Here is a 13603-nt window from a genome sequence, read left to right on the forward strand (position 1 = left end):
ATGGCGAGGGTCAGAGGGAGCAACGGGGGCGTGGCCAGTGTCTCGCCGGTGCACGAAGAGCGAGCTCTGGCCTGGGTTCTGCAGCGCCGTACCGAGAGACGACAGTTCACAATGGTGCATGGCAGACGGTAAAACTGCTGACGGTAAAACTTAGGCCGTGAATGTCCTCTTCCCGTGCATGAATAGTAAGTTTCTGAGGTTATGGGCACTGTGATTACCCTCGCTTCGGCACTTTACAATGCATACTTACACCACACCAGCTTGCTGTACAGAGTCCATATTTATGAGCTTCCTTTGTCAACTATATCTCAGCAGAGCTGGAAAATAAATAAACATTCTGAAAGGATTTATATCAAGGTCACAGATGTTTCACCCATGACGGTGTCTCGGTGGACATTATGGGCAACGGAGGCCCATCCTAACCCGCAGAGCAAGCGGTCCACGCTCTGGTCTCCTCAGACGCCACTTTTGCCGGCTCTCTCTTCGGCTCTGACAGCAGACTCCACACCGTTCCTCGCCCAGGTGTGTCTCCCGCAGTCACGTCTGCTGGTCCATGGCCATAACAACGGTGGCCTGTCGTGAGTCCAGCACGCGTATCGATGCTGAGCTTCAAGCTTTCATGGAGCACAGTCACTTCTCACAAAATCCTGTGAGGGCATGCGATTGTCTCCACTTCCAACTAGGAAAACTGGAGCTCAGAGGAGTCTGACCCTGTCTCTTGGGTCACACAGGCCACGCTGTGAGCCAGGAACCCGGTACAGGAAATGAGCTGTCGCCTGTGAATTTGTCCCAGTGTCTTCTGCCTTTCCTGGTCTTCCTGAGGGAGGCACAGAAGCACCCACCCCCGGGCCAAGATCTCCAAGTACCCTTCACTGACCCTGGCAGACTGAACACCCAGCACCCCAGGCTGCGACAGAAGAACCTGTTCACTCCGCAGGCGACATTGTTTCTGAGTGCTTTTAGATCTGCTTCCTAGCACTGCAGCAGGCACAAGAAGGCCTGAGGTTGTTTGCAGAAGTGGTTGTACCTTGGAGTTTTTCAGACACATTTTTCTCTCAGTCCTGCCCCTCTAATCCGCTTGCATTTCAGTCGGGACAGCTCCAATGGAGCTTTCTGAAGACCGGACTGGTGAACTGCAGAGACGGGACCTCCTGTCTAAGAGCAAGTTGGAGAAAGCGCTCCTCTTCCCCAACTAGTGCTGTCTCTGGTTTTCTGCCCAAATTAGCTTTATGCTGATTCTTCAGATATTTACTAAACACTTAACAATCTGCCTCTGATTTTTAAAATAAACAAGAGCAGTGGAATCACACAGGAATAGAGGTCATGAAATCTGTGTGTCTATCTCTCATCTGTCTTCTTTCTTTCTTTCTTTCTTTATTTGGTACAGGGTCTCACTACACAGCTCAGACTCACGCAGATCCTCCTGTCTCAGCCTTCCCAGCACCACCATGCCTGATTTCAGTGGCCTACATGGCACGCAGTACTGGGGAGCTGAGCCATCTCCCCAGCCCATCATCTGTCTTCTTTATCAGACCCTGCTCAAGATGGTAAGCAATTCACTGCTCCGATCTAAAGTAGTCTCATCTTCACTGGAACCGGCTCCCTCACACAGCCACTGTGTCTTTCACTGAAGTCTTTCATTTCCTCATTACTGCACCTTTTGTGTCTTCCCCAAAGAACACGTAGGTCAAGAGGCTGGAAATGGATCAAGGCCTTTGGGTGCAGCTCGCTCAGCCCCTCTGGCCTCTGGGTGACGCTGGAGCCCCTGGGCTGCTGTCCTCCCCCCAACAGTAGCATCTGCAGTGTGGCCAGGGAAGCCGCAAGGTCAGAGTACTCCCTGTCTCCTCCCTGTCTCAGGTCCTCGCTGTCAACCAACCCTGTGACAAATACACTCTGGTTTCCCCCATCCAGCTCCAAAGATCCCCTGGTCCTTCTGCAGCTACAACCTCCATTCTCTTCTCCCAGAAGCCCAGAGCCAGGAGAAGATGGGAAAATCTCCCGGGCATCTGCTCAGCCTCAGGAAGTCTACTGTGGCTGACCCAGGGCTGCCCATGGACCTGCACCTTCCTCCTGCAACTGCCAAGCTCATGCCCAAATCCAGACTAGAGCAGCGGGCCGCACTGCTGGCTTCATTTTCCCGAAGGCTTCCTTGTCTTCTCCATTGTGATTCCTCTAACATAGTGAACAGAAAGAATAGGAGGTCCCTGAAGCACCCGTCATCCTTCCCCATTATTGTTCCAGCCTGTGCCTGGGTACCAACGGACAGAATGTCTCCTATGAGACTCAAACTGACCACAACCTTTGGGCTCAGCTTCTGGGTGCTGGAAAGAGGAACGGCCCTTCCCCATTCTTTCTTCTCATCCACGCCACCAGGGAGGTAGGGCCTTCCACTCAGGTGGGGCAAAGCCCTTAGGCTCAGCAAGAGGAAACCAAAAGCAAACAGCAGTGTGTGAGGTGCTGTGTTCATCTGGTCTCTGAACATCATTTGTTTACCAGCACTCAGGTGGTCCAGGACCACCCAGGTTTCTTTCCAAGGAAAATGTTGCTACCAGAGTTCCCACTGCAGGCCGCACCTCCTGGCTGCTTGGAGAGCAGAGCCAGAAGCCGGAAGTTAGTAAGAGTCCATGCAATGTCCCTGAGTGGAAGTGATCAGCAATGGAGAGGAGAAACCTGGACTTGCGAAGCCAGAAACCCACAGGCCCCATGGCCACTCAGCTGAGAGAACAACACACACCCATCTCTCCACACCTTAGCTTTCCCATCTGAGAAAAGCACTTGCTATGGTTTGAATTTTAACTGTCCACAAAGGCCCCCCTGACAATGGCTACGTCACCAGCTGGGCCTGCTGGTGTAGGGATAGAAGCCTCAGGCAGGTGATGGCGTCAGTGCAGGGAGGACACCGGGAAGGACCTCAGCCATTCCTGTCTCTCACACTGCTTCCCAGCCACCCTGCTGTCACATCCTGCTTCTCCCTGCTCCTGCTGGCATGCACCCAGCCTCCCCAGGCCCAGACAACAGGAACAACATGCCACGGACCAGAACCTCCAAATCCATGAGGTCAAATAACCTCTCTTCCTTATGGGTTGTCCCTTGGGCATTTTGTCACAGTGGCAGGAAGTGGACTCACGCAGGAAGGTCTGTCCTGCAGGCCCTCTGAAAGGGTTCTCCAACGACCCACGTCTCCCGAGCTGGCCGCAGCATGGGACAACTGAAAGCAAGCAAGTCTGAGCACTACAGAGATGTCGATCTAGGGACTTTCAGCTCTTATGAAGATTGCATTTGTTCTGCAAGTGACAGGAAGTCCTCGTGGGATGGGGCTGGTGCTTCACACGCAGTAGCCACCTTTTCCGTACCTCCGTATCTTAGGAGAGAAAGTGCAGCAGAACCCAGCACCTACCTTCCCGGTACTTGAGCAGAATGTCCCAGAGGCTGCGGCGGGAGCAAGGGTCTACCCCGCTGGTGGGTTCATCCAGGACCACGGTTCTTGACTGGCCCAGGAAAGCAATGGCGATGGACAGCCTCCTCTTCATGCCTCCAGACAGGGCCCCAATTTGTTTGTGCTGGTGCTGCATGAGCCCCACATCCTCAAGAGTTCTGAAAGGACAAGAAAGCTCTCAGACTTCTCCCTGAAGGCCTGGGGGCTTTGATCTGAATTTCACTTCATGTGGAAAAGCTTACCATGGCCTAAGTCCACATCAGCCACAGACACATGAAAGGGCTTGGGTTGGGCTCCACATAAGCATGTGAGCCTTGACAGAGCAGCGCAGCCCTCCCCGATGGGCCAGTGATACATGCAATGCATTAAGGGTGGTGTGGGTCAGCAGCACGTGCCGAGCACAGCGCGGGGGAGCAGCCCCGGTCGCCCCTCTCTGGGTGGCACCTGCCTCCACAGCACACACGCTTCCTGATGAGGAGGGACTAGTGTCCCCAAAGGATGGACGGGGTGTGATGGTGTGGCCAGGCCCTAGTGCCTTCATGACAAGAAGCAAAGCACCACAGCTCACCAGGGAAGGCCCCCCAAGCCCCAAGTCAGTAGTGCCCCGCCTTCTTGAGGACTCCAGAAGTTCCACAGCAGGACACAGGCAAAGTAGAAGCCACCATTTGCTAGGAAATTACAGCAAGCTTCTTCTCCTCAGGGACCTTTCAGCCTTGAGTACTCAGATGCCAGATCCGTATCCGTGCAAACGCTGCCCTGTACAAAGTCCCCCCTCCTCCTCTTCGCCAGCAGTGTCCCCTCCTTAGCCCCAGGCCCTGCTGACCCTCCCAAATGTTTAGAGCCCTCTCCCCTACTGTGAGTCCACACCATTGCTGAAGACCCCATGTTTCATGGGAGCCTTCCCTTGATGTCTCGGACTCCCTGGGCCACCGGCCTGCACCCCTTCCTGAGCACGGGGAGCCGAAGCACCACCCTTCTATCCGAGGAGGCCACGCAGGTGCTGCACGAGTAAGCTAAGCACCGCTTCCATGCTATGCTTTGTGTCTCAACGCCCACCCCCAAGCCTCAGGCAGTGACAGACAGGGCTTTCTTGGGGTGACTGAATCTAGAGTTAGTGGCTGATCCATGGCTCACTGCTAGGCTCAAGAGCACTGGGATGAAGGTGGTAACTGCTGGATCTGCCCACTGATTGGACTGGCACCACCTGAATCCCACTAACCTGCAATCTAAGGGACAGAAAGAGGCTTGTGTGGCTCCATCTAAGATTCTTGCTCTTGCTGTCTTCTGCTATCATGAACTTCGGCTCTCTGCCATATGCCACCCTGCCTTGATGCCAGCCGATGTGGGACCAAAACCACTACAAACTGTGAGCCAAATAAACCTTTTCTCCTTTAACTTGGAGTGTCAGGGATTTTGTCTCAGCAACAAGGGAAAAGTAAACACATTCCAGGCCGAGACCCACAGAGAGGGACACAGGGCAGACTCTGGACACAGAGTCCCCTGGAACATTCTAGAATCCTAAGAAGAGACTTGAGGGAAACCCACAGACTCACTTGCCTAATGACCGTGTAAATTTTTCATGTCTGATCCATTAATCAGTTAGTTTTATCCTGACCCAGAAAGAGCTCCAGTCAGCTTCCCTAGGTCCAGCTGCCCCCCACATGCTTCATGTCTGACCCAAGTTTCCAAGTGCCCTTGCCTTTGACTCGAGAAGCTCTAGGCCTACTGGGAAAATCAAGCAAGCAACTACAATAGCATACGAGGGAGGCAAAGCCCAGGCCCAGGAGCTGCTGTGAGCCCCTCAGACTCCAGAGAAAACAAGCAAGATGTCAGCCGGATAGGTAGCATGACTGGATTGGGTGAGACACGGACAGCACACTCCAGAAAAAGTGGGGAAGTATTTGCCAGAACTCAGGCAAAGCACGGTATGTGAAGGGGACAAAAAGAATCTGTTCTTAAAGTACAGGGAGAACCATGTGATGACCCCAACTAGGAAGGGAGAGACGGGCTCAACCCAGACCACCAACCCATCATAAATCCTCTTCTCAGATGGGGGGCTCCCCTCCCGGGGGATGTACGTGAGGGATGGGGCCTCACTGCATCTCACCGTGGCCCTCACTACATCTTTCCTCACTCCGTCTACAAGCCCAGCCTTGACTACCAGGCCACCGCGGTCCACCACCCACTACCTTACTTGTCGCAGGCATCCGCCTGCTCCTGAATCTGCCCTGTGTCCCTCTCTGCGGTCTTAGTTCTCTCTCTGTTCTTGAGGCTCCCACCGCCCAGTGCAGGGCACCCTCTCTTCGCCCCCTCCTCCCACTGCTCACACCCGGACCTTGCCATCAGGACAACGGCAGCTCCTCGGGGTCTCGAGCCCATGCCCTCTCTTCAGCCCACCTTTGTTCCCTCAGGCCCTCTGTGCACTCGGCAATCACTTAAATCCGCTCGAATCAGTCCTGTATTGTTCCTCCTTCCCTGGAGGTCCTCCCCCGTTGCCTCTACAGCCCTAGCCGTCATTACTCACACTTTTCTCCGCTCACCCTTAACCCTGAAAATCACTGACACAATCAAAATCCTCCCACTCTGCCTTGGTCCTGCACTCCTACGTGGACCCCCGAGAGCCTGTCCCTCTCTGCCACTGCTTCGCAAGGTCCTGCGAGCCACGCCCTGCCCGGCTCCTCCCATCGCCCCTCCCAGTTGGAAAGCTGGGCAGTGCGCAGACATAGCGCAGTGACGCCTCTTTCTGAAGCGTCCTCTGTCTCCGTCTCTCTCTTTGCTCCTTACGCAGGATAATTCCTGGGGAAATGCACAGCTGTGTATCTTTCTCTTTCCCTTCTCTCTTCCATTGGCTCCGATAAGGTGTCCATCTGTCCTGCTATTAAAATTGCCCTTCTCGGGCCAGGGATACAGCTCAGCAGCCCAGCTCCTGCCTGGCAAGCACAGGTCCCTGAGTTTGATTCCTGGTACAAAAACAACTGCCCTTGTCAAGGTGACCGATGCCCTCTGCTTACTGAGTCCCAAGGTCAGTCCCAGCCGCACCTCTCGCCCTCACCAGGTCCTGCTCCTCTGTGGACCTGGTCCGCTGCCCTGCAGTCCTCCCCGTGGGTCACCTCCTGCCTCCTCGGCAGGCTCCTCCTCATTCCCCAGAGCCTGGGGTGGCCAGGCTCCATCAGCTGTCCCCTCCGCCTCAATCTCATCGCTCCAAACCAGCCCGAGTGAACTTAGCTCCCTAATCCCTCCCCACTGACTGACTGACTGACAGCCCAAGCACGGTCCTCCCGGAGTCACTATCATCTTTCCTAGGCCAGGGTAAGGGCGGAACAGTGATGACCTGAATCCTGACAAACACTCCCTGAGGGCTGCCACCTCCCCTGAACCTGGTTCCAGGGAAGCTCCGCGTGAAGGAAAACAAGCCGTGCTACAGGAAGCTAATAAGAAGCCGGTGGGCTACGAATCTGATGTTTCAGTTTTACTTCCCCCTAATTGAGAACTGCTGTCCTCAAACATGATCTCACTCTGATTGCTTTCGTGCAAATTGGCTTTGTTGCTAGGCAACATGCTGGGAATTGATAACCATTAAGGTTGCCTGGTACCCAGATAAGAGAATGAGGTCTGTACGGTGCTGGGAGGCGCTTGCGTAAAGCTCCGGTCACAATCACAACAGGCTGTACTGTGGTGCGGGGGAGACAGGATGTTTTCAAATTAAAATAGGCAGCCTGCGTTTTTCCTCATAGATGAAATTGGGTCTTATATTTGCCAATTTGCAATCGAGTAATATGTAGTCCACACAATCCCCAGCCACCTCTCAGTAAGTACCCACTCAAATTTAAGATCGTTTCTTGCTCCTATCAACGTGTCCCTGTGCGCGCAAGGGCCCAGTGTCGCTTCAATGGCTACTGTCACCTGGCCACCTTCTGAAGACCTCAAGGTATAGGAACCCGCCGTGCTCTGCAGCAGAGAATGCCCACTTAATGGGCCAACTTTGAAAAATGGAAAAGGAAGAAAGAACTACCAAGCTGACGATGCGGTAGCACACGTCACTGTCCGCAGCAGCCCCTGTCCCAGGAGCGTTCTGTCCATGCGTCAGGTTCAAACTGCATTTGCCCTTGCGGTGTGAGCATCCGTTCAGAGAGAGCTTGTTTTGTTCTCCCGGGGAGCCTGTTGTCGCTGAGGTCCGAATGCAGCCGCCTATTTCCAGCCGAGCCCAGCTGAACAGGCACACTTTCCCAGGCTGGGAACGTCACCTGGTAGCACAGCGCACCCCTGCGGACACCTACTCTCTCTAGGGCTGCTCTCCATGGAGCAGTGCGGGGGGGCCAGCACCTGTGTGTGTTCCTCTGGGTGTCTGCTCGCACCTCCTGACCCCGAGTGACGCGCACAGCCACCACGTTCTGGGTTGGGCTCCTGGTTTGTTTATTTCTAGCCAGAGCTTTCTTCCATCACCTACGGGCTCTGTGCATTTAGGGTTGGGGTGTACAGGCAGCCTGCTCCTGAGGGCGGCCTTGCTCCGGGAAGGCTCCCTCAGGCTGACGCTGCCCAGGCCCGCTCCATGAGGAGCCGGAGCTCTGCCTTCTGCACTCAAGACCTGCCACAGATGCGTGGGGCCACCTGCCTGCCTGTCACAGCCTCGGGCTTATATGTAGAAGCCACCATCACCGGCACTCACTGAAGCCACAGGAAGCAGCTGGGAACAAATCCCCCTTCACTTCTCAGACCGCAGGTCCCTAAGGGTCGTCCGCACTGCAGCCTTGCTCTGGAGAACCCCTTCCTCTGCCCAGCAAGCCCCAGCTGCCCAGAGGCCTCCATCCCACACGCTGTCACATAGCAACCCTGCCAAGGAGAGCAGCAGAGTGTGTGTGGCATCAAGCTGCCCACCTGAGCCACATCCTCCCATCCTTATGTTACCACATGGCCCCATCTCCCTGGGTCCAGCTGCCTCATCTAGAAACTGGGACAAGGCCCCCTGGCTCCTAGGGAGGAGACACCTGAATGAGGCCCTGCAGTGCTCCCCAGCAGCGTGCGCCCCCCTCAGCACCTCCTCGCAGATGCACCAGGGCTCCCACGGGCCGCTTCCCCAACCCCTCTGCTCACTTGCACAGAGCTAACTCTCCCAGTGGGGGCCCAGCACCCACTCCCTCTGTGCCACTGCCCTCCCTTTCTTAGGGCTCCTCCTTCCATCTGTGCACCACAGTCCTCTTGGGATCCAACCCAGATGTACTCCAACCCAGTCTTTGCCACTGGCTTTGGTGGCCTGTGATGGCGTGGCTCATGTTCTTGTGTCTGCTGCTGACTACTGGTGATTAGCAGTCCTGCCACCTGGGGTTCTGGGTGATGGAAAAGCAAACAACATGGGACGCAGCCTGTCATGTCGTTTCCCAAGGCTGGGGTACCTGCAGCACAAGAACTACCTTCTGGGTCTCAGGCCAGTCACAGCGCCCAGCCTACAAGGCCAACTTCCAGCCCCTAGTCTGTCTAGTGAGGCTCTTCCTTACCAGTTTCCTGTCTGGCGTGGCATTCTTTTTATCTCTAGACACCCATGGGAGCTCTGCTGCAGACACGCAAACTTCCACATGCAGCCTATCACACTTGCTGTTTGCTCAGCTCTGTCCACGTCAAAGACAAAGCCCATTCACTGTGGCCTGCAATCCCCTTCAAAGCTTCTCCAGCCGCCTCAGGGCTGCTGGCTGTGCCTTCATTCCATGGCTGAGAACCACGCTCGGATCACAGACAATGACAACTGGGTAAAGTGTCTCTTTCTGTCATTGTCACCTCCAGGACAGGGCAGGAGTGAGGGGGGCAGAGACAGACGCTTACTCACTTATTGACTTGCTGCTGTCGCTCCTGCTTGGTCCACTGTGGTGCCTTTATGGCTGCAAAGAGCCGCAGATGCTCCCGGACGGTGAGCTTGTCCAGGAGGACGTCCTGCTGCGGACACACCCCCAGCTCGGCTCGGGCGCTGGACAGCTCGGTCTGCAGGTTCTTGCCATTGATGTAGATGGTTCCAGAAGTGGGGGGGTAGAGCCCAGTCAGCATGGACCTGCCAGGGAACATGGATCACTGTGGAGACCGCGTGTAGGTGAGACTCAGTGCCAGCGACCTGGATGCCCCCAGGAGGGGCTTGCACATCGCCCACACATTCTGCCCACCCATCTTCCACAGCACAGCGAAGAGCTGGGAGGCGCTTCAGGAACGCTGGCTGGTGAATCTCGGTAGGGTGCACACAAGACGGCGCCTGTATTGTAAAGGCTGCACTGTGGTCACAGAGCACCCAGGCTTTGGGATGAAAGTCCAACCTTGCGTCTACAGAGAAGGAAACAGACCAAAATCTTGATTTATTTACCAAAGGCCTCATAACTCGATGCAAGCAAACAGAAATGCCCACCTAGAGTCCAAGCTACTCCAAGCTGTCTTGTGCTCTCTTCAATGAGCACCCATCCCTGCCTCAAAGGACCCAAGGGCTTCAGGCCCCAGAAAACCACTCCCCTGACTGCACCCCAGGAAGCCTAAGGGCCACTGCTCCTGCTTCCCTGTCGCAAGAAGCTTGCTATCAGCTGTTTTCTGATTTCCAAAAAGTTGAGTATTCACCTACCATAGAACCTCACAAAGTCACTTCTCACTTTTTATGCAAGAGAAATTAAGCCACATGCAGTACCAGGGAAGGTGCCCAAATGCTCATGGCAGCTGTGCTCACAGTCACTGAGAACAGACTCAGTTACCACCCACATGGGAAATGTGGCCAAACAGTAGTAGCTCTGTGGCATAGGACACCACTCAGCAATCACAGGACCAAGCTGCCAGGAAATTGCAGCCAAGGGTAGCTGTGCTGAAGAAAGGAGGCCAAGCCAAATCTCACTAACAGGAGGTCAGAGGTTTGTAAATCCTCATGACAATCGGTACCTCAGTGGCTGTGGAGGGCCAGGGCCACAGGAGGACAGTGGAAATCCTGGAGGAAGATGGAACATGCCATAGACCCAGTGCAGTACTTCTGTGAGCGTGAAACACGGGTTCATACTCAGGAATAGACTGTCCGCTGCACACAGCTTGCAGCTCGAGGAACCTGAGTGCTCCCTGGGGCTGCTTCCAGGGACTCCATGGGTACCAAAGTCTCCACTGGCTCAAATTTTCCAAATAACATGGCACAGTATTTGCACATAACCTGCCTTCCTCCTGCATACCTTAAATCCTCTCCAGGTTACCTAGAATACCAACTGCAATGTAAATATTTTGTCCCCTTGGGCTTGTTTATTATGTTATTTCTTTTAATTTTTTAAAGAGAATAAAAATTTTAACTTTTTTAATCTCTTATTTACTTGTTACAGGGTCTTACTATGTAGTTCAGACTCATAGTGATCCTCCTGTCTCAGCGCCCCAGTGCTGGGATTACGGATGTGTGCCACCACGCCTGGTTTCAGTAGCCAGCACAGTGATGCCGGGGTTCCTGGGCATGCATAGCATGTGGTACCAGGGATTGAACCTGGGTCCTTGAACTTGCCAGGCAGGCACTTAGACCATAGAGCTAGCTCCCTAGCCCCTAAAATTTTTAAAATATTAGGAACGATAAAGAATTTCACTAAATAAGATGATATGAATTCAACAGTGATTGATATATGGCATGTTTCTGTCTTTAAATAAACTGTTCAGATTACCAGATACAAGCTTACAAAATTGGTCAAAAAAATTAAAAGGAAGAAAAAAAATCACTAACTGTTCCTTTGTACAAATCAATAGAAATCAGCAGTATAATTATCCAATCTGTCCTGTATACATACATTTAGGGTCTTTGTCCCTCCCTCTTTCTTTCTTTTCTCCTTTCCCTCATCCTAGTTGTTCCTTCCCATGGAATAGTCTGTCTCCCTTTCATACAATGCAATGTAAATATTATGTAAATAGTTGTCCTATTATTTAGAAAATAAGGCCAAGAGTCCATACATGTTTGATACGGATGCGACATGTTCTCTAATATTTCTGATCCATGTTGGTGGAAACTGTGGATGGGGGTAGTGGACAGATAGGGCCAGCTCTCTGCATTCTGCCTGAATCTCAGACCTTTGTTTTAAATGCCAAGAACTAGGTTCACTCACTGGCCTCTCTTTTAAGCCCCGCTGGAAGGACACAGGCACTTGGACTCAAAATGCACTTCAAATGGGCACTAAAAGCAACTCAGGCCAACAACCTTGAAATATCCGGAAACCTCACATTCAATTTGCATCATTCAGCTAAGCAAGCACTCCACATTTCCCTTGTAGGAAGTGTTGTTGTGGCAGAAACAACAAGATGTGCACCACTCGCCTTTCCTGTCATTGTTTGCATGACTTGTACTTGTCCAATTTGCAAATACTAAAAAAAATAATAACAATAAATTGGAGAGTTTCTCAATTCTATTTTCTCATCCCAAGAAACAAGAAAAACAGTTCATATCTTTCCCCTACACTTTGTTTCCAATGTGAGATTTCTAAAGCCCCTGATGTATTTTATTTTTCTATCTTTTATAATAAGATTGGGGCAAAGTCTGTTTTATTGTTTTCACAAATCATGTTAGGTCTTTGCATATACAAAAAGAAAGGGATTGGGGGAGAGATGTTCTATCATTTGGACGGGTAGCCTTCCTTAAGCAAACCATCAGAGGTGTGATGAGCTAGACCCAGGAGGGCCTGAAATTCTTGTGGCTTAGGTGGGGGAGAAACACTCCCCAAGCCAGAATTCTTCACTCTTTAATCAGATCTGGAGTTTTTGGGTGCTAAACCAAAACCCAAGTCAAGAAAGCAACACAAGATCCAGTCATAGCCCAGGCCCAGTGAGTGTGGGAGAGCTGCCTCTCCCCGCTACTCCATCTTGACCCCTCCACACTCAGCTCAGGCCTGGCATACAGGCCTGGGGTGAAACCCTTCAGCTGCAATCCCTGCAGAGAATGTAAGGGACAGAACCACCCAGCTAGTCCAGGAGCAGAACATCTTGCCAGAGGGGCACAATAGGTTCACCCCCAAGAACAGCAGCACGAAGGAGCTGAGCACAGCAACCAGACCCAAGCCAGGCACAACTGGATAAATCCAAAATTTGTAGATCTACACCTAAACTTCAATAGGTGCTAAGGTTATAACTGCAAGAAAGATCTACAACAAAGGTCAGAAGACAGTGCTGCACAAAATGACAATGAGAAGGAGCAAAAGGCAATCTCAGAACCCAAGGCCACCCATAGCAAGTGCAGAGGACGCTAACGCAGAACAAATTGGAAGTCACACAGCTGAAATCAATGAATCAACAGCTTCTGAAATAAAGAAACAGCTGCATAAAGGTATAGAGGAACTCAGTTGGAAATGAAAAAAGAAATCCCTGAATTAATAACATCTGCAAAAAAGAATCAAATGAAGAAACATATGGAGGAAACCCAATGCCCACCCAGAACAAGTGCAGAGGACACTAGCTCAGCTCAAATGTATGAATTAATAGTGTCAACAGTAAATAAGCAACAGCAGAAAGTCATAGAGGAACTCAGAGCGGAATTCTTTTCTACTAGCTCAGCTCCAATGTATGAATTAACAGCGCCAATAGTAAATGAGCAACAGCAGAAAGTTATACAGGAATTCAGAGCGGAATTCTTTTCTGAAATAAAAAAAGTATTCTCAGAACTCATAGCATCTGAAGTAAAGAATCAACTACAGAAACATAGGGAGGAAAGCCAATCTGAAAAAAACACTGCAGTAAAAGAATTTATAACTGCTTCTAAAGAAGACATTGATAAAAAAAATAGAGAAGATTAGAAAAATGACAGATTCCTTGAATGAACAATACAGGAAAGAAATAGATCGCATGAAGCAGAGTAAAAGAGATATAGAGGCATTTAAAATCTCAATCATAAGCTTGCAAAACTGTTTAAGTGAAAGTGAAGACAGAGTTTCAGATCTTGAAGACACTGGCGCAGCTAGTAAAAGGTAAGAAAGGATCTCTTAAAAACAATTAGGATGCAGGAAAAAATAATCCATCACCTGCAAGATGATGAAAAGATGAACAATGTGAGACTAATAGGCATCAAAGAGAAAGAAGGAGTCAATACAAATGATATTAAAAACATATGGGCAGAAGTAATAGCAGAAAACTTCCCAAATATGAGGAAACAATCTGACATTCAGGTAACCAAAGCATACAGAACGCCAATTAACCTCAATCCCC

General features: G+C 51.6%; 1 protein-coding gene across 1 annotated transcript in view; it reads right to left on the bottom strand.

The window, feature by feature from the left end:
- Positions 1-13603, bottom strand: part of Abca13 (ATP binding cassette subfamily A member 13) — a 448352-nt gene that overhangs the window by 235696 nt on the left and 199053 nt on the right. Inside the window, exons 38-39 of the mRNA XM_023714440.1 lie at positions 9255-9473; positions 3398-3594 (exon numbers count right to left, since the gene is read on the bottom strand). Of these exons, the coding sequence (XP_023570208.1) occupies positions 3398-3594; positions 9255-9473 (416 nt within the window). The remainder of the gene's footprint in view (positions 1-3397; positions 3595-9254; positions 9474-13603) is intronic.

Source organism: Octodon degus, unplaced genomic scaffold (genome assembly GCF_000260255.1).
Source record: "Octodon degus isolate 3935 unplaced genomic scaffold, OctDeg1.0 scaffold00035, whole genome shotgun sequence".
NCBI lineage: Eukaryota > Metazoa > Chordata > Mammalia > Rodentia > Octodontidae > Octodon > Octodon degus.